General features: G+C 42.6%; 1 protein-coding gene across 9 annotated transcripts in view; it reads right to left on the bottom strand.

The window, feature by feature from the left end:
* Positions 1-4,738: 4,738 nt before the first annotated feature.
* Positions 4,739-20,137, bottom strand: part of PIP5K1A (phosphatidylinositol-4-phosphate 5-kinase type 1 alpha) — a 37,656-nt gene continuing 22,257 nt past the window's right edge. For 2 of the 9 annotated variants that reach the window (XM_081121495.1, XM_081121493.1), the window contains exons 6-16: positions 19,418-19,535; positions 19,081-19,233; positions 17,618-17,917; positions 14,869-15,074; positions 13,578-13,661; positions 12,545-12,593; positions 12,272-12,356; positions 11,050-11,196; positions 10,728-10,857; positions 6,675-6,723; positions 4,739-6,393 (exon numbers count right to left, since the gene is read on the bottom strand). In XM_081121495.1, coding sequence (XP_080977621.1) covers positions 6,391-6,393; positions 6,675-6,723; positions 10,728-10,857; positions 11,050-11,196; positions 12,272-12,356; positions 12,545-12,593; positions 13,578-13,661; positions 14,869-15,074; positions 17,618-17,917; positions 19,081-19,233; positions 19,418-19,535 — 1,324 coding nt within the window. In that variant the 3' untranslated portion in view covers positions 4,739-6,390. Of the gene's footprint in view, positions 6,394-6,674; positions 6,724-10,727; positions 10,858-11,049; positions 11,197-12,271; positions 12,446-12,544; positions 12,594-13,577; positions 13,662-14,868; positions 15,075-17,617; positions 17,918-19,080; positions 19,234-19,417; positions 19,536-20,137 lie in introns of all 9 variants that reach the window. The other 7 variants (XM_081121498.1, XM_081121497.1, XR_013997723.1 and 4 more) reach the window with 6 other exon arrangements.

Here is a 20,137-nt window from a genome sequence, read left to right on the forward strand (position 1 = left end):
GGGGGAGTCACATGATGGGGATGCATTTTGAGAAATGCATCATTAGGCGATTTTGTCGTTCGAGCATCATAGAGTGCACTCATGCACACCAAGATGGTACAGCCCACTGTACACCTCGACTATATGGTATAGCCTGTTGCTCCCAAGTTACAAATTCATACAGCATGTTACTGTACAAAACAACATGAGATTAAATTAAGCATAAGAAAAAATGGTGCAATCAAGAGGCGCAGTAAACACAGGATGTAGAGGCTGCTGCCAGCATAAAACAGCATACTATTTTACAGCAGACTTTTTTTAAATAAGTGGAGTACACTCTAAAATAACAATAAAAAGTATAGTATACTAAGTACATAAACCAGTAACAGTTGTTTATCACTATCAAGTATTATGGACTGTACATAATTGTATGTGTTATACTTTTATGCAACTAGTAGTGCAGGTTTATTTATAACAGCATCACCACAAGCACGTGAGTAATGTGTCACACTATGACATTATCATGGCTATGATGTCACTAGGCAATAGGAATTTTTCAGCTCCATTATAATCCTATGGGACCACCTTTATATATGCAATCTGTCATTGACTGAAATGCCGTTATGTGGCACATGGCTGCTTTTGTGAAAATTCATTTGTAAGGTCACTGGCTAACTTTGACCACTGACTGGATATTTTTATTAAGGAATTATTAATATTTTAAGGCATAATAATGTTGTTGTAGTTATGTTTTTAAGAAGTCCTTATCTCTTGAGTTATGTGTTGAAATATTTATGGATGGAAGGATATGACGTCTTGGATTTATTTTTAACTTAATTCTTTGGCATTGCAGAGAAAGTTGGGGAGGGGTAAGTAGAAAGTATAGATCAGACAGATTGGTCTTATTTATATTGATATTGATTGAAGCTGGGTGATGGGTATATGGTGGTTCACCACACCACTCTACTTTTGGGTTGAAAATCTCCATAATAAAAAATAACTTTATGGGAGATATTGACCTGCTTCTTGTGTCCTTGAAAAACTAAAAGAATAGTTTAATTTGGAATCTATTTTAACTGGAAAATCTTTGCTTAAAGAATGAGACTTCAACTCTGGTGAATAATTTTCAGAATAGCTGAGATTTAGATGCTTAAGAGTAAAACATTAGACCAGGATTTCCCTGACTTTTAGCTAAACATTTTAACTACTAGGCCCTGCTTGCGTCTGAATAGATTGCAGTGGGCAGGTATAACATCAGTAGTAGCTGCTGCTCACCACCAGAGGCACACACTCACCATAAGAGGGTTCCTTCTGCACTCAGCAGCTGCATATGTTGAATGACAAGGGTAACAGAAAGACCATTTTTGCCTAAAACATGTTCAGATTAGAGACGAAGTTTTCTCCTTATGCATCTTAAAGGAGGGCTCAGCCTGGGGCTTAGACTCCAAGCATCCCCTGGGCCGCAGCCGGGCTGCTCCCACAGCGACAAGCTCAGTAGGTCAATGAGTTTGGGGTCCTGAGTTTACTGACAGTAATCTCAACTTTTTCTGCATTCTAAACATGGAGCTTCTAGGGTGAGTAGATGTGGGGAGTGGAGGTGCAGAGGGCAGGCACATTCCTGATAAATCAGGACTGAGTCTCTGTGGCTGGAGCCAAAGTGGGAAATGAGTTGGAGAAATCAGGGGCCAGATCATACAGACTTCTATGCCATGTGAAGATACTACCCTGAGGGAGGTGAAGGACAACTGGTAGGATTTCCATGAAACAGTAACAGGTTTATAAATTCGCCTGTTGCTGTGTCATGGGAATCCTGCCAGTTGATTGGGTAGGGTAAGTAAGGTGAGCAGGGTAAAATCTCAGACCCTGACATCTTTGCGGAACATACAGAAGAAAATTAAATTCAGTCTCCCCATTCTCATCTCACTGTTTAGCTATAATCATTGTTGAAATTGTGCTGCATTTTGTTTTTAAAGTGTGCATTAGTTTTACAAAATTGGCATCACTACTATATGTAAAATATATATATTCGTTTTTTTCCAATTAAAGTATCATGACTTTTTCCTTAAAAAAAAAACTCTTTAAGAATTCCCCAATTCCTTCACTTCAGTGATTTGTTCCATCATAAGTTTCTTTTTTGTGTTTTTTTTACCATCTTAGTTCTCTCCCTTCCTCTCCAATTGATGCCAACATCCTGGACCCACATCATCTTACACCTAAATTATTATAGTCTAACTAGTTTGCTTTTTCCATCCACTTTGATAAACTTTGTCAACAGGTCTCTAAATTATTGTTTTGATCATGTCATACTTAGGACAAAAACATTATGTGGTTCTCCACTGCCTACAATTTAATTTTTTAATACTTTTATGGTTTGGGGAGAGGGGGGAGGGGGAGGGAGAAGGAAACATCGATCAGGTGCCCTAGCTGGTTTGCTCAGTGGTTAGAGCATTGGCCTGCTGACTGAAGGAATCCTGGGTTCGATTCCCACCAAGAGCAGGTACCTCGGTTGCACGCTTGATCCCTGGCCATGGTTGGAGTGGGTGCAGGAGGCAACCAATTGATGTGTCTCTCTCACATCGATATCTCTCCCTCTCTCTCTCCCTTCTACTTTCTCTGAAAAGCAATGGGATAAGTATCCTCAGATAAAAAATATCCTCAGGTGAGGATTAAAAATAAAAATGAAAAACAAAACATTAATCAGCTGCCTCCTGTTCGACCCACCTGGGATTGAGCCCACAACCCAGGCATGTGCCCTGACCGGGAGCCCAATCAGTGACCTCCTGGTGCATGGGACAGACGATGCTCAACCCACTGGTCCACTGATCCATAGCGGCCAGGCTCCATTGCCTACATTTTATATATTTCTTTTATTATTGAGAGAGAAACATCAATTTGTTGTTTCATTTATTTATGCATTCGTTGGTTGCTGCTTTTATGTGCCCTGACCAGAGATCAAACTCGCAACCTTGACATAGCGGAACAACCCTCTAACCGAGCTACGCGGCCAGGGCTCATTGCCTACAGTTTAAAATTAAAATTCCCAGCCTAGCAGGTTAGCTCCCCTATACCTACTCCAGTATTCTCATTCAGGCCTCCCTCCGCCGTTTTCACCATCGTCACCATGGCTCTTGGTTCTGTAACAGACCATTCTCATCCCTCTAGGCCCTTGTGTTCAAGTGAAACTTTCCCTAACACTTCTAGCCCACAGTAACCTCGAATTCCCTTCCACCTTTAATGTTCTGTATCACTCAGAGAACTGAAACCCTTAACTGTATCATATCTAACATGTTTGGTGTACATGTGTGCGCACTCCTGGACACTGTAAACTCTTGAAGGTCAGTTGCTTCTTCTCACCTCCAACTGCCAGTGCCTTGCTCAACAGCTGCTGCATAGATATTTGTAGAATGATAACAAGACAGATTGTGGTATGGGAAGGAACAAGAATTGCTTAACTTGTTTCTCTCCAAAGCTCCTTCACCCACATGCCTTGGAATGAGCACGCCCCCTTTCTGTCTAGTTCCTGTCTCAGTAAAAGAGCCTAAGCACAATAGGAAAACAGAGGTGAGGGAAGCAGTCTCTATGCTTTTCTAAGACCAACACCCTAGGGCAGTGATTTTTCAACCAGTGTGTGCAAGAATTTTTAAAACATGCCCTGGCCAGTGTTGCTCAGCGGTTAGTATCAGGCCAAATGGGTTAATTCCTGGTCAAGGCACATAACTGGGTTGCAGGTTCCCAGGCCCCGATGGGGGGCAAGTGCAGGAGGCAACCAATCAATGTGTTTCTTTCACATTGATGTTTCTCTCTCTCTCTCCCCCTACCTCCCTGCCTTCCACTCTCTATAAAAAAAAAAAAATCAGTAGAAAAAATATCCTTGGGTGAGGATTAATGACAACAAAGACTTTTTAGAACATGCAATACCTGACTGTTCATTTAGGGCCCCTTATCGCCTAGATTGTCAAATAAAAAAATGTCAACAGCCAACACAATAGTCATCCAGTGTGAATGCCCTGTCTTGAACCATAAATATGTAAGTGATATAACACAGTTGCATCGTATTGGTCATGTCACATAAGAAGTTTGCGTCATACCTATTTTTTGTCAGATCAGCAAAAAATATATCGTTTGGTGTGCCGCAGAATTTTAGTAATTATGTGTGCCATGAGATAAAAAAGGTTGAAAATTGCTGCTCTAGGGCTATGTCCAAGAAAAGGGAAGGAATCCTAGGATCAGTCAATCCCAAGCTTGCTTTTCCCAGTGTCCTTCTCCTTTCCTCCAAAACCTGTGGAAGATTTTGAGCTTTAAATTCCCGATTCTTCAGTTAAAGGGGGTTGCAAAGTCCTGGCCAGGGTGGCTCACTTGGTTGGGCGTCATTGCGCGCACCAAAAGGTTGCTGGTTTGATTCTCAGTCAGGGAACATGCCTGGGTTTCAGATTCGATCTTCAGGAGGCAGCCAATCAATGTCTCTCTCTCCCTCCCACTCCCTCTAAAATCAGTTTTTAAATGTTTTTAAAAAAAAAAGTTGGTTTCAAACAAGGCAACAGACCTATGGTAATTCCCTTCATATTCATTCCCAGCTTTTCCTTGTCAAGTTTAAGACGAAGAGGGTGGCTGAAAGGGAATGAAGCCACTTCTCTCAGCTTGAGTCTGACTGAAGCTGGAAAGGATGCAAGCACTTGTTCAGGGCAACATGAACAAAACTTGAGCCTGGGTGGTGGGGGAAGAGGGTGGAGCAGGTGGTATATCAAGAAGAAACAAGAGGTCTAAATAACTGATGAAAGTTTAATACATTAAAACCAGATAGTTATCACTTATATTGCATTTGCCATTTCTGAACAATACAAAGTAGAGGCAAATAGTGACACTTCATAAAAATGTTCATTCCCCCATTCCCTTCCCTAAGACCCAGCCTCCCTTGAAGATTCCCTCCCACCCCCTACAGAACTCTGTCCTGAATAAAACACTTAAATACATCATAAATAGTAAATTATGAAAAGAAAAAAAAAAACAGCAAGAATTTTCTTTCCTTCTTGTAAAAAAAGAACATGGCAGCAAAGACAGGCAGCCAGAATCTGGCTGAGGGTGTCTAATATAGACAGTTACTCAGGGTACGGGCTAACCTACTATCAAGGTTGGGTGGGATGGAGGGGATAGTGTGGGACTTCAACAATCTGCCTGAGATGCCGGGCCCCCTTCTCCTGCCAGGAGGAGGCGGCTCAGATGGAGAGCTCCAACGCCTAGGGATGGGGAGGAGGGATTACATAGCCCCCATTTTCCACATTCTCTGCATGAAGAGAGGGGGCAGGACAGGTGGCACAGCAGTGGCCTCACCGAGGCAAGAATCTGCTGGCTCCTATGAGTCCGAGAGATAGTCTCTAGCTTCATAAATATGGAATGCCTGCTAAACAGACACAGGTGACCCTCTCTCCACTTCAGCCCCATGAACAGCAGAATACTGTTGGGAAAGGTAGGAAGAACAAGGAAGAAATCTCCTTTGGAGAAGGAGCTAAAATTCATTTGATGTCTTCATATTTAGAAAAACAACCAGAATATATTTCAAATTGCAAAAACAGTAATAATCATTATGACCTGGCAGTGAGTAAGTAGGAACACACCTAGGAAGGGCCCTGATCTCTGAGCCCCATGACTGCCCACTGCTTAACAAAAGGTAAAGATTACTCCATGTCCCCCTCTCTCCATTCCTTCAGCCTTAAGAAATTCATCAAGACAAGAGTTAAAGAGGAGCTGCTCCAGGCAGAGCAATCATCACACTTCTGTTTCTCAAACACCAGGGCTCTTCAGAGGGAACCCTATGAATAGGCATCTCTCCAACACTTCTGGAGTTTTGATCTGAAACTGTCTGGCTTAAAATTGTGTGCTGTGCATCATGATTTTTTCTTTTCCTTTTTAAGGAAAAAAAGAAGGTTGGAAGGTGGTTAAATATCCTCACTCCCCCAAAAAACTTTACAGAGCCTCCAGGGTTCTTCTTCCGGAGAGAAAGAGCTACGGTGGGATAACGTGCCAGTCTATCCTGAGGACTGAGAGTCCAGCTCCGGGTGAAAGGTCGATGAGAGGCAAGAAAACCACCACGTCCAGCAACCCCGCTTCCAGCAGGAGGAATAGGGGTTTGAAAACAATTCAATTGTAGAAGCCAAAGTTGGCTAGTTGAAAACTCATGCCACCCAACTCAGGAGTGGAGAGGGTGCTGGCGTCCTCAACTGTCCGAGGCACTAATGCCCGTTCATGAGGAAGGGGAAGGAGAGGTTCTTCTTCAGAAAGGAGTTGGAGAGCTACCCTAGCCTCCACTATACTCTTTTGATGACCAAGAAGAAAACTCAGCATTGCTCGGTCAAGGGCTGACATCTTGGGATCATAGAGATAGAATCTTGTTCCAGGTCTTCTGAGGTCTTCTGCTCACTGAAAAGGGAAAGGGTGTAAAGTTAAGAATGAGGAATATAAAAGGAGATAGGAAAGGAATTCAAGTTAATTTCAACCTTGCTGGCAGAGTTAAGAAGTTCCCTTCCATTTTAGCCTCAATTTCTAAGTACAGGGTACCAAAAACCAAAAATTTTAAAAGCAAGATTTAGGGGCACACAGTCCTTCTAACTTTGCCAATTAACACCTTGCACCACGCTCCATCAGTACATCCTCGTTAGGCCCTTCAAAGCATTCTCCTCCCCCACGTCCCAGACACTCACCTGGATGAACTCTGACTCTTCGATTTCAAGCTTTTCCAAGAGGGTTGAACTAACAGGAAGCAAAAAAAGAATTAGAAGATAAAAAAGAAAAAGGACTGTCTTCTCAAGTCTATTCTCATACTGCTTCTCCATATTTCACTTCAGAATCAATTCAGGATTCACAAAGAGGAGGCTCAGAAGCTACTAGATTTAGAATATTTCCTAATACCCTCTTCTTCTGTCTTCAATTCCCACATATGGTAGACACCCAATGATCACTGCTGCCTGATATTCATGCCATTATGTAATTCTCGAGTGTGGGCTGGATTTAGTGACTTTCTTTTAGTGAACAGAATCTAGTACAGGTGATAGGATATTGATTGAGGTTAGGTTACAAAAAAGACTATATAAGCTTCCTCTTGGGGACATGGTCTCTTGTTTGCTCTGAGGGAAACTAGTTGCCATACTGTGAGCTGCCCTATGAAGAGGAATATGTGACAAGAAACTGAATCCTACAAACAACTACAGAAGCTTGGAAACTGATCCTCCCCTGGGTAAGCCTTCAGATGAGACCACTGCCCTGGCTAACAGCTTGACTGTAACCTCCTGAGAGATCCTGAGCCAAAGGCACCCAGCCAACCCACACCTAGATTCTTAAACCACATAAAACATGACATAAGTGTTTGTTGTTTTTAGCTGCTAAGTCTTGGGGTACTCTGTTATACAACGATAGATAATATACCCGGAAATGAAGTGCTGCTGTAATAAAAATCTAAAATGTGGAAGTGGTTTTGGAAGAAGGAAGTGGGTTTTGAGGAGAGTTTTAGGGAAAGTTTAAAAGTGCCCTTAATATACTATATAATTTTGGACTCTAAGGGGGTGGCCAGTAAGAGCTGAAAGGAAAGTGAGGGAAAAAACTCTTATTAGAAAATAAAAGGGGATCCTTATAATATAGTGGAACAAAGTTTTGCAACAATGTCATCTGCATTTATGTGGAAAGTGGAATATGTGCCTACTATGGAGATTTCTAAGCAAAGTGCTACCTGATTTCTTATTCTTTTCCTTTTGGTTAATCCTCACCCGAGGATACTTTTTCCATTCAATTTTAGAGAGAGTAGAAGGGAGGGAGGGGAGAGGAAGAGAGACAGAGAAAGAGAGAGAGAGAGAGAGAGAGAGAGAGAAAGGGAGGGGAGAGAAACAGACACATCAGCTGGAGTTACACACCCCAACCAGGGCTGGGGATCAAACCTACGACCCAGGTACATGCCCTTGCCCAGGAATTAAACCTGAGATCCTTTGGTGCTTGGCTGACGCTCTAACCACTGAGCCAAACCAGCGAGGGCCTGAAGTTGTTTCTTAATTTTAGCATTGTTTGCTATCTAGAGAGGCTCAGAATTTTCAAAACTATCATAAAGTCCTGGCTTCTTTTTGTTTAATAAACTTTCCCTTAATTAATTTTTCTTCTCTCATATTTTACTATACGCATTAAGAAGAAATCAGGCCCTGGCCAGTATGTCTCAGTGGTTAGTGTCAGCCCGAGCACTAAAGGGTCTTGGACTGGATTTCTGGTCAAGGGCTCCTTCCTGGGTTACAGGTTCAATCCCCAGCCCCCCCCCCCCCCATCAGGGAGTGTGCGGGAAGCAACCAATTGGTTGATGTCTTTGTCTCTCTCTCTCTCCACCCTTGCTCCCTCCCTTCTACTCTCTCTAAAAATTGATGAAAAAAATATTCTTGGGTGAGGATTGAAAAAACAGAAGAAAAAAAAAGAAATGGCTTTAGAGTAAGGCTAAAATCCGGGGCAATGTCAGGAAAATGTGGTCTAAAGATGAAGCCAAGGGTATGACTATAAAATATATTTTATTTATTTATTTTTTAAATATATCTTTATTGATTTCAGAGAGAGGAAAGGAGAGGGACAGAGATAGAAACATCAATGATGAGAGTCACTGATCGGCTAGCCCGCAATCCGGGCATGTGCCTTGACCGGGAATCGAACCCCGATCGCCTGGATCCTAAGTCGATGCTCAACCGCTGAGCCACGCCCTGCCGGGCTAAAATATATATTTTTTAATTAATTAATTTATCTTTTTAATCCTCACCCAAGGATATGTTTTTATTGATTTCAGAGAGAGAGAGGAAGGGAGAGGGAGAGAAAGAGAGCAAAACACTGATGTGAGAGAGAACACTGATTGGTTGCCTCCATACACGCCTGGATCAGGGATTGAACCGGAACACCTGGGCATGTGCCCTGACGGGGAATTGAACTTATGACCCTTCAGTGCACGGAATGACGCTCCAACCAACTGAGCCACACTGGCCAGGGCTGCAAAATATATTTTAAGGCCCCAGAAAAATCAAAGTTGATGCTTCAGAGTACTATTCAATCATAAATAAAAGGCCATTCAAAACATTCAAAAAGATTAAGGGTACGTCTCACAGATCCTCTGAACAATAGGATCCCTAAGAAGCACAGGGCTCATCCAGAAGGTATTTGTAGGTATGGTTTTTGTGTCTAATGGAGTAAACCCCAATGACATTCACAGGAGGCCCACAAAATCTTTGAGAGTATTATCAGCAGAAACATCGCCAGCTTGGATTCAAAGAACAGAAACAATGCAAAATGAAAAGGGACCACTGGATCCCCAAAATCCTAGTTAGCAAGGAGGCTGAGAAAACTACTCAGCTGCACACATTCCAGTTTTCATGAAAGAGGAAGACTCAGAAGGCAAAATTTGGGAGTGTAAAGGGTAGAGCCAAGAGCCATGGGGAATTATTCCCATACTTTGAGACCTGATAAAGAAACTCCAATATTTGCTGCATTTTAGGTAGCTATTGAACAGTGATTCCTCTGTGCCTCCCATTCTCGACCTTTTTGAACAGGAATGTGTACAGGGGTTATCTAATGTCTGTCTCACCACTTACGCTGGGTGGGTAGTGAGAAGATAGCTTGTCTTTGTTTCATAGGTTCACAGACTGGGAGGAATGGCACTCAAGGAACAATACCTGGGAAGCTTACCCAAATATGGAGTGAATTTAGGTAACAAAATTCTGGATTTTGAGCTGATGCTATAATGGAATGAAACTTTTGGAGACCATGAGAGGAAATGAATTTTGCACATGGAGGGATGTGAATCACTAGAGATCAGGGGAGGACTTTAACAGGTGACTCCTAAGATGGCTCCCAATGAGCTCTGCCTTCCTGGTATTCACACCCTTGTGCAATCCTTTCCTCTTGAGTGTGGGTTAGATTTAGTGAACAGAATGCAATACAGGTGGTAGGGATGTCAATTCTGAGATTAGATGACAAAAAGAATGTGGCTTCTGCTTAGGTGCATGCACTCTGAGGGAAGCCAGGTGTCTGAATTGTCCTATGGAGAAGCCCATATGGCAAAGGACTGAGGGAGGCTCCCAGCCAACAGCCACAAGGAACCAAGGCTCTCAGTCCAGCAACCCACAAGGAACTGAATCCTGCCCAAAATTACATAAGTGAACTTAGAAATGAGCCTTCAGATGAGACCCTAGCCCTAGCCAATAGCTTAACTACCAGCTCATGAAAGACCTTTAGCCAGAGGACACAGCTAAGCTGCACCTGGATTCCTGATCCACAGAAACTATGACATACATTTTTTTATTTTAAGCCACTGAGTTTTGGGGTAACTTATTACGATGTAACAGATACTTAATACACCAGGTAACAAAATTAAATCGCAAGCTTTACATTGGATTATTTTGAAAGATTATTCATTTTCTTTACTGCCTAGGAATCTTTCCAGCCTTATATCCTAAGTTGAGAACTCTCACTTCACTCACTGGGAGATGAAGGGCTAGTTGGGGTATTTTGACTGAGTATCAGAAAAGTCTGCAAACAAAAGCTTCCCCTCACACCCTAAAGATACAGAGATGTTGACACACTTTTTCAAATCCTAAAGATGAACTCTAAGGAAGGTGAACCTGAAAAAAATCTAGTGAAGAGCAAAGGACAATGATCTCTGGAAAAAAACAGGTATGGAGGTTCCCAAGGACCTGAAGAGAGAGATGAGACGATCACATGGAGAAAGGGGCCAAGGAACCAACCTTGTAGATAACATTTGCAAAGTCTCTCCAACTACAGGTGAAAAACAGGGGTCAGGAATAGTCGAGACCTCACTGATTTTCTCCAAAGGTGGAGTCTGAGGTAAAACATCAGGACGACCGAAGTGGACGCCTGGAAAAAAGAAAGGGGAAGAAAATCAATAAATAAAAAAGAAAAAATGGGGTGGGGGAAATATAGGGAAAATTATGTAGCAACTTGGCTTTTCCTGGACAGGAATGGGAAGCAGAGGTCCTAAGCAAATAAGAACTCAGAAGGGAGGGAGGGAGTACCCAATCACATGGGAACCCCAGCCCTGGCGCTGACCTGGCTCCACTTCCGCCTTTGTTGTCACTTGTGCCTTGTGTTCCCCAGAGACCGATGGCTGGTAAGTAATGCAGGAGTTGCCGCTGGGGCCTCCTCGCCGAGAGAAAGATGAGCCAGACCGAAACTTTTTGGAAGGAGAGGGCTTCACTTCAAAAGGGAGAGAGAGAGCCTACTTAGCACCCACCTCAGAAACCATCACCAAGACATAGGTACAAACTGCTAGCATCCCCAACACAAACACAAAGTTGTTTTTCTGCAAAGCAGGAAGAAGGGTTAATGTCAACAAAGACAGGCTCTATGAACTACTTTTTAGAGGAAGGGGCATCTCAGTTCACTTCACTTTGGAAAGAAGTGGAGAACCTAGAGGAAAAGAGACACATACATCTCTCCCCTCCTACAAACAATCTCAATGGCTTTGCTTCCACCTGATGAGATGTTCTCTATTTCGTAATTCCCTGTTCTTTAATACTATCCTTCAGTTAAACCTACCACAGATGACCTTTTCACTCTATATCCTTGTAGTGCTTATGCACACAGCACTATGACGACACTTTACACACTTGTTTATACATCCCTTTGAAAAGACTTTGAAAGGATTTTCTCATATTTCTTAAGACTGTGTGGCATGCCTAGGTCCTCTCTGACTCACTAAGGGATGCCTGTGATGAGGAGACGGGAAGAGGAGCTAGAATTTACCAGTGGCAACAGCATGAAAGGTTTGGAAAGAAGAACATTGGCACTTCCCAATCAAAAAAGTTGAGGGAAGAGAGTAAGAACACCTGCTAAGCAGAAATCAGTAAATGCTTCTCCAACCATTTGAACCTAGTCTGAGAACTCCTTGGCATTGGATTTATAAATGGAAAATAGAACACTGGTAATAACCCTTGCCTATCTCTGTCCATAAAAGTCTGACTCTGTCTATCTCAGCCTGTGACATGGATCCTATACCCACACTATATATTTTTTGCAATCCCGCCAATTTCCCAGAAATGCCCCTCACCTCAATGATATACGTAGGGAGAGCCAGGGGGAAAGCAGCAAGCAACTTGGAAACAACTGGAACAGACAGAGTGACTGACATAAAGACGGGCAGCAGCTATCATGGGATGTGAGTAGAGCAGGAGAGGCCTCTGGCTTTGGCAGTTCCCTGACAGTGGAGTCCTGCCCGCCATCTCTTGGAGTAAGGGAGCCATTGGGGGTTCATCTGGTAGAAGCCACTTACAGGGGATCTTCTTGAACACTGTGTTGCACATGAAGCGCTGGAACCGTTCAGCGTAGAAGCCTGGGCGATGCACCGATACGGTGTCCTGCAGAGCAGAAGAGATGGCTGAAGAGTTACGAGATGGTCCACCAAGAGGACCTCTAGTCCAAGGGCCACTTTCCCTAGGCTGAGACCCTAGTAGAAGGGTAAAACCCACAAATGAAATAAGAAATTGAGGGGGCAAATCAGAAGTGAGGGAGGCAGAAAGAGAGCCTCTAGTTAACTGCTACTCACCCCATCATGCACCAGAGCTTTCCAAGAGTGCTCCAACTTCTTAACAAACCTGCCAAGGAAAAGATGTGTCATGAATTCACAGAGTTTTTAAATAAATGATCTTATATTTTTTTATTTTAGGGAGTTAAAGAGTCAATGGAAAAACTTAAAATGATAGAGGCTGGGAAAGCACTCTATTATACTGGCTTTCCAAAGAATGGACTCAGTAGTGCTTATTCAGAACAGAAGTCAAAGGTGTTTATAGTTAGGTAATTATCCTAAGAGAAAGGGTAGTTAATATATCCCTGGCAAGTCAGGGACAATAATATTTACTGTAAAAGAACAGCAGGAGGAATAGATGGGCAAGCCTCTGAGAGAGAAGTTAAAATTAGATGATAATATTCTGAATCAGTAAACCAAGCACTGTCCAGTCCTCATGAGTACCTGAAACCTTACAGAAACAAAACTGGGGTCTAATACAGGGTGCCCCCCCAAAATGTATACACACTTTAACAGCTGGTAGATCACTTTGGAAAAGGAAACGTATTTAAAGAAACACTTCCTTTATAATTATTTAAAGTGTGTGTATACATTTTTTTGGGACACTGTATTTCCAGCTCTTGCCTCACCATCACTTACTGCCTCTTAGTTCCACAGACTAATTAATACTTTTCATAGAACACAGTGACCCTCCTTTTACTCCTCCATGGAAAAGGGGAACATGTTTCCTGCTATATCTCAGGGTGGAGTATGACTCATCTCACAGGTTTTTCAGAGTCAGACAAATGGTATATTCTACCCTGGTGCTTCCCAGAGCTGACTCAGCTTTCCACAGAGGTGCATGTTATGATTCAGGGGTGGTGGGGTACGGAAGCCAGAAGACAGGCAAAAATAAAAAAAATAAACCACCACTTGAAACCCAATGAGATAAGCAGTCAGGTTACAACTCACTGTTCTTGTTTCGGGAAGAATTCAGTGACAAACCCATCGAAAAGAGAAATGAGTGGTTATCTGCATCCACTCTACCCTCTAATTTGGAATCCTTGTTTCTCACCTGTAAGACTGCAGAATGTCAATGATCCCAATATAAAGCAGCAGCCTTTCCCCTTTACTATTCCGGGCAGGGATGCCACCCATACTGAGGAAGACAAGAAGGAAAGAGAAAGAAAATCTTTTGGCTAGCAGGTAATTAAACATAATTGTCCCATCTTCCATAAACTGGAGAAGAGTGAGAGCCTTCTTCTGACCCCAACAACTCTGGAGTATGTATTATAACCTCTTTCTCTCCAAATCTCACTTGCCTGCCTCTCCCACCCCAATTCCACCAAAGAGAATCTAAAATCACCCCTACTCAGCAATTTTAGGAATGTTCCCCCAATTAACTATACACTCCCTCATCAGTACTTTCATATTTAAATCTATGCCCACTAAGACATTCTTCTTGAGTCATACTAAAGGGTACCTCAAAAACAGAGCCAACTAGAGAGCACCTGTGGTCCCTTCAGTAACTTGACAGATCCATTATGGTAAGAAAGGTGAAAAAAAGTCCGTAATAAATTGTTTTTGAGGAAATTATAATATAATTTGCAGACCTGTATCTAAGACTCTGAGTGAGCTTAAAAAAAAAAAGTATTTTAATTTTGAATAGCTCGCCTTCCCAATTGTACTACAAATCCCAAATTTAAAACATTTTCCTTTCCTTATATGCTCTTAAGAAAGCTCATTCTAGGCCCTGGTTAGAGCATCGTCCCGAAACACCAAGGTTGTGGGTTCCATCCCTAGTCAGGGCACATATAAGAATCAATCAATGAATGCATGAATAAGTGGAACAACAAATGGATGTTTCTCTCTCTCCCTCCTCTCTCTCTAAAATCAATAAATTTTTTTAAAAAGATGTTTTTATTGATTTTAAATAGAGAGGAAGGGAGGGAGGGAGGAGTGGGGGAGAGAGGGAGGAGGGGGGAAAGGGGAGAGGGAGAGGGAGAGGGAGAGGGAGAGAGAGAGAGAGAGAGAGACAGAGAGAGAGAGAAACATCGATCAGATGCTTCCCGCACACCCCCTACCAGGGGATCAAGCCCAAAACCCAGGCATGTGCCCTGACCAGGAATCAAACCGGGACCTCTCAGTGCACACAGGTCACTGGCCAACCAACTGTGCCACATCGGCCAGGACTAAAATCAAAATTAAAAAAAAAAAACACAAGCAAGCTCATTCTGTGGTAAGTGTTAATGTTGTTGACTTAACTGCTGAATTAAGGCTACTCCTTTGCAGAAGCTGCACCCCTTCCTCAAGAAGAAGTGCTGTGAGCCTATGCTCTCCTTCCTAATGCCCCTGAGCCCACTCACTGGTCTTCAGTGTCCATGGTGCCACCTCGCCGAGCCTCGCCCTGGATAGATTCCATGGCTGTGGAATAGAGAGCCTTTTGGGGGGCTGGTCTGCGAGTGTCAATTGAATATTGCGTTTCATTGCTTGTGGCCTCTCGTTGTGCATGATCTAAGTTATGGATTGACATCAGGAGGCTATAGTCCATTATCTTGAAGCTCTGCAGCACCTAATGGAAGGAAAAAACAAGATCTGAACCTTGGGAGGTATGAGGATATTTTTCAGGATCTCACAGCTTTCCTGATCCAATTATTCTTGATAGTGAACTTCCAGGGCTAACCATAGAATTATCCTTTGCTCCTCCTACTCCTTGGAGAAAAGTGTATCAACTTCCTCTCGTTGCTCTTCATTTGTATCCCCTCAGTTTTCTTTCACTTGAGTAAATGTAAATTAGGCAACTGCCTAGCTCACAAGACACTCTTTGTTTGTTCTTTCCTTTTATCTCTTCATGAAAACAGCATCATATTCTCAAGGGAATAAGAAATACATAACTGTGCTGTAAAGAATCCATAAGGAGAGTCTAGTAAAATATGCTTTGTGACAGAGCAAATCTGTTGCAGGGCCTCTTATGACCAGCTTCGATTCAGTTCAATATTTACTGAATACCTATCATCTGTAGGCATTGTGCCTGCTTATGGGGGATAAAAAGGTACTTAAGAGAATTTCTGTCCTCTAGAATATTATGATTTAGGAAAAGAAACAAATGTAAAAGTAAATACAACATAGTCTAATGTGTACAACAATAGAAGCGCTTACTTGATTGAGGAGCAGTATACAGGAGGTCAGGAAGTAATACATACATAGATTTATGAAAGATAAATTACAGAGAAAATAAGTCCAAGTACATAAAGGAAGGAAAGAATACTGCAAGTCCTGGAGGCATGAAAGAGCATATTATATACAGGAAGGTATAACTTAGAATTTCTAGAACATAAAATGCAAAGGCTAGGTGAGGCAGATTAGAGAGGTTGGTAGGGACAAGACAATGACAAGTCTGATATGTCACATTAAGGAGCCTGGGTCATAACCTATAGTTCTCAACACTCTTTTCACCCCAGAACAGGGTGAAAAAGAGTTTACTCCCACCAGTTCCAGGAGCTCACTCTGGTGCTACACCTCAACCATTTCAGTAGGTGGATGGAGTAAGGGATGAAGAGAAAACAGGACTGATTCTTATGTACAGTTTGAAAAACACCATCTGCTTCACCATGTTTCTAGTCCTTACAACCAAAGGAGCCAAACTAAAATAGTCATTATCCTGGAATAGATGCAGAGTAAGCAAAGCCAGTTCCAGAAAAAACCACCAGAGATGTAAAAAATCAATAGGGAAAGGTGTTACCAAAACCAAAGAAGATATGTTAAGAAACTGGAAATAGTTAACTGTTCAACGCTTCAGAAAATTTAAGGAAGGACTGAGAAATCCTCTCTTTGGCATTTGGGTAGTCAATGGAGAGAGTGGTTCAGCTTAAGTGGTGAGAGTAAAAGCAAGGGCACAGTGGGTTGAGGCAAAAATAGGAAAAGAGAAAGAAAAAGAATACTAGCATCATTAAATGGAGGGATTGAAAAAAGTCCTCCTAACTTTAGGATAGAAGGGGTAAGCTTGTTTGTATGTAGAAAGAAAACAGTCAGTAGAGGCTGAAGCCAGAGGTGGAAAAGGAAGCGAGTTATGAAACAGGATCCTAAAGAAAGGAGGAAATGGATCAGAGGACAAAAGGGGCTGACCTGGAATAAGGCACCAAGGTGGGAAGAAAGGAGATTAAGGATGGTTGAGTGTAGGTATGTCTATAAACTAGTGATGGGGCAGGACAAAGGGATGGAATGGAATGGAATGGAATGGAATGGAATGGAATGGAATGGAATGGAATGGAATGGAATGGAATGGAATGGAATGGAAATGGAATGGAATGGAATGGAATGGAATGGCGGTTTGTTGAGAAACAAGGCTGGGGGATGGGAGTTAAAAAATGGTTTGACAAAACAAACATACAAAGAAACAAAAACAAACTCATAGATACGAAAACAGAATGGTGGTTACCAGAGAGAGAGGGGTGGGGGAGAACGAAGAAGGTAAAGGGGGTCAGATACATGGTGACTAGACTTCAGGTGGTGAGCACATATAGAATGCATAGGTGCTGTATTATAAAGTTACACATCTGAAATTTATACACTGTTATTAACCAATGTTACTCCAATAAATTTAATTAAAAAATTTTTAGTTAAAAAAAAAAGTGGTTTGAAGCGAGTTCAACTATCTGAACACTGCTGAGAGAAAAAGAAAATGGATTGATGAGAGAAACTGAGGGCCCAGGTGGAGACGGATATCATACATCTGTAGAGATGCCAGTACACACAGTTGTGTGATTTTCCTCATCAGCACCCGGCTGCCAAGATATGAATTTGGATTTGACAGGCAGGATTTGACAGACCTGAGGAATGATGGTGCTGGTATGAAAATAAGAAGAATGTATGACTATGAGGCCCAGGTTAGGCAGAGAGGAAATCAAGTCAGGTGCGGGAGGGTAAACAGAGGAAGTAAAAATGCAAAAGCATAATAACGCTCTAGTGTAAAAATTATTTTAAATAAAGCCTGGGACATATGAAGTGAAGGAACAGAGTCCCATCTCCCACAGACTTGATGCCTAAGGATAGCCAACCTGTTTTAGTGACTGTGATTTTTGGTGTCTGTGAGAGAAGGAAATATGACAAACTCACCAAACAGTCACGCTGCAGGGTCTTACATAGAGCATTGTACATATCGGCATCCAAAGAGAGACCATCAGGCATATCTTGTAAGAAGTCCAGGTCTTTAAAGGTGGGGAGAGGCTTCTCTCGCTCTTTTTGGGAAGCCCGCCGTTTGTAGGTTGAGCCCTTAAGGTCATATTTGATATGCATCTTGACCGACCGTGGTAAGAGATTGTTCATTACCACAATTCGAATGTTCTTACCACCTGCCTGCACACAGTACAGTCCATAGAATTTAGGCAGCAAAGTCCGAGGGTTCTGGTTGAGGTTCTAAGGACACAAAAACAAAAAGCAGGAGAGCAACTTAGCTGATTTTCAGCAAAATTCAAGGGCAAAAGCTGCCACCCACCTTCCTTCATCTGTTACTTGGCATTCAGGTACAATCTGTCTGCCCATAATCCCACACTATATACAGTACCATATTTGTTTGAAATTTCCCAATGCATCTAATGCTGGGATCATCACCAAGCTGAGCCACAGACCCTCCAATATAGTCATCAGTCAGGATACTGAAAGTATGATGAATATATTCCTTTAGAGAGGTTTAAGAGAAGACCGTGTTGAAAAAGTCCTAACTCTTAACCCTTGGTATAGTATATTCTTGGGTATGATGGGAGGCAAAGGAGAGTTCCCTAACTTCTCCAGTACCCCCAAGAGCAATCAGTCAGAGTAAGATTGGATAGAGTACTATCAAGGGAAGTAACCAACCCCATTGCCCAATGTAGAAGCTGAACTAAGAAAACAAAATCATCATTGAATCTTTTTTTTTTTTTTAAACATTATTTTATTTCGAGAAAGAGAGATCGATTTGTTGTTCCACTTATTCATGCATTCATTGGTTGATTCTTGTATGTGCCCTGACAGGATCGAACCAGCTACCTTGGTGTATCGGTAGGATGCTCTAACCAACTGAGCTACTCAGCCAAGGCCATCATTGAATCTTGCCTTTGGGTAGGACAGTCTAAGCCAAATAAAGACTTAAAATAGGACAGTCCGGCTGGGCCTGGCTCAGCAGTTGAGCGTTGAGCTAGGATCCAGATCGGTGTTCGATTCCTGGTCAGGGCACATGCCAGGGTTGTGGGCTCGATCCCTAGATGGGGGCATGCAGGAGGCAGCCGATCAATCTCTCTCTCATCATTGATGTTTTTATCTCTCTCTCCCTCCCTCTCCTTTCCCCTCTGTCTGAAATCAATAAAGATATATTTAAAATAATAAAATAATAAAATAAAATAAAATAAAATAAAATAAAATAGGGCAGATAAAACTCCTTTTAGCCATAGAGAGGCAAAGAGATGGGGTGAAAAGCACAAAAATGAACTATATTCTTAAGACAGAAGCGCTGACACTGTTTTGCCCTGCCAAGGACAGCCTCCCCAGCCTTGTCCAGGAGTGAAGTGAACAGCACGGGTAGCCAGTGCTCCTCTTCTCCTCACCATGTAGTATCCTGGAAGCAGCTTCTGCAGAAACTCCGCCTCTTTATGCTGGACTGTTTTAATGATGAATTCGTCATCGCTGGACACATAGAAGAGGGAACCACTAGCCCCAGAGCTGCAGAGTTCAATCAGTGGCTCACTGCAGAGGGAATACTGGGGTCCAGAGAGAAGAGAGCAAGAAGTTCAGAAATTCCAGGACCTGCCCAAGCAGAAATCAACTACGGATGCAATTTTGTTTCAAAAGAAAACTAGAGTAAGGCTATGGAGAGAGAGGGTCTTCTTTCAGGAGTATTGCTTTGATTCTGGAATCACAGGATCATGAGATCTGGAAGCTTACCAAGTAATCATCAGGCCGGATTCCAAATAATTCCCGAAAGTAGCGGAAGGCAACAGGTGCATAGGTCTTGAACCGAAAGTCATTGTAGTGATGAGCAGGGGTCAGGTTGCTCCCTTCGCTGTGGGGTTAAATAGAAGAAGCCATTAGTTACCAGTCTCTGTCATGCAGGGAGTCCTCCTTGGGGGTCACCCAGAGGCAGGTCAATACATCCCCTGTAAGAGAACCAGTGGGATTAGATGAGTCAGTTACTTAGTGGGACAAAAGCACAAAATGGGGATTAAGACATGAGCACAGGGAATAACACTGCCTCCTACCAAGTGCATGGAATTGTTTTTCAAGGGCTCATTCTACAGGCCTGAGGCTCATGGAAACAGCTAAAGGACAGCATCTGCTCTCCACACTCTAGAGCCTCACATCACCTTGATTAAAATCAGGTTAAGAATGGTACACACGTCGCCCGGCCGGGCGTAGCTTAGCGGTTGAGCGCTGACCTAGGATCCAGGTGATCAGGGTTCAATTCCCGGTCAGGGCACATGCCCAAATTACGGGCGGCAGCCGATCAACGACTATCTTGTTGTTGATGTTTCTATCTCTCTCTCTCCCTCTACTTTCCTCTCTCTGAAATCAATAAAAGATATATTTTAAAAAAAAGAAAGAAAAAAAAGAATGGTACACGTCTAAATTAGACCCAAGCCCCTAAAATGACCCTGAGGTTAATAT

The sequence above is a fragment of the Miniopterus schreibersii genome, assembly GCF_964146895.1.
Source record: "Miniopterus schreibersii genome assembly, chromosome: 19".
In the NCBI taxonomy this organism is placed as follows: domain Eukaryota; kingdom Metazoa; phylum Chordata; class Mammalia; order Chiroptera; family Miniopteridae; genus Miniopterus; species Miniopterus schreibersii.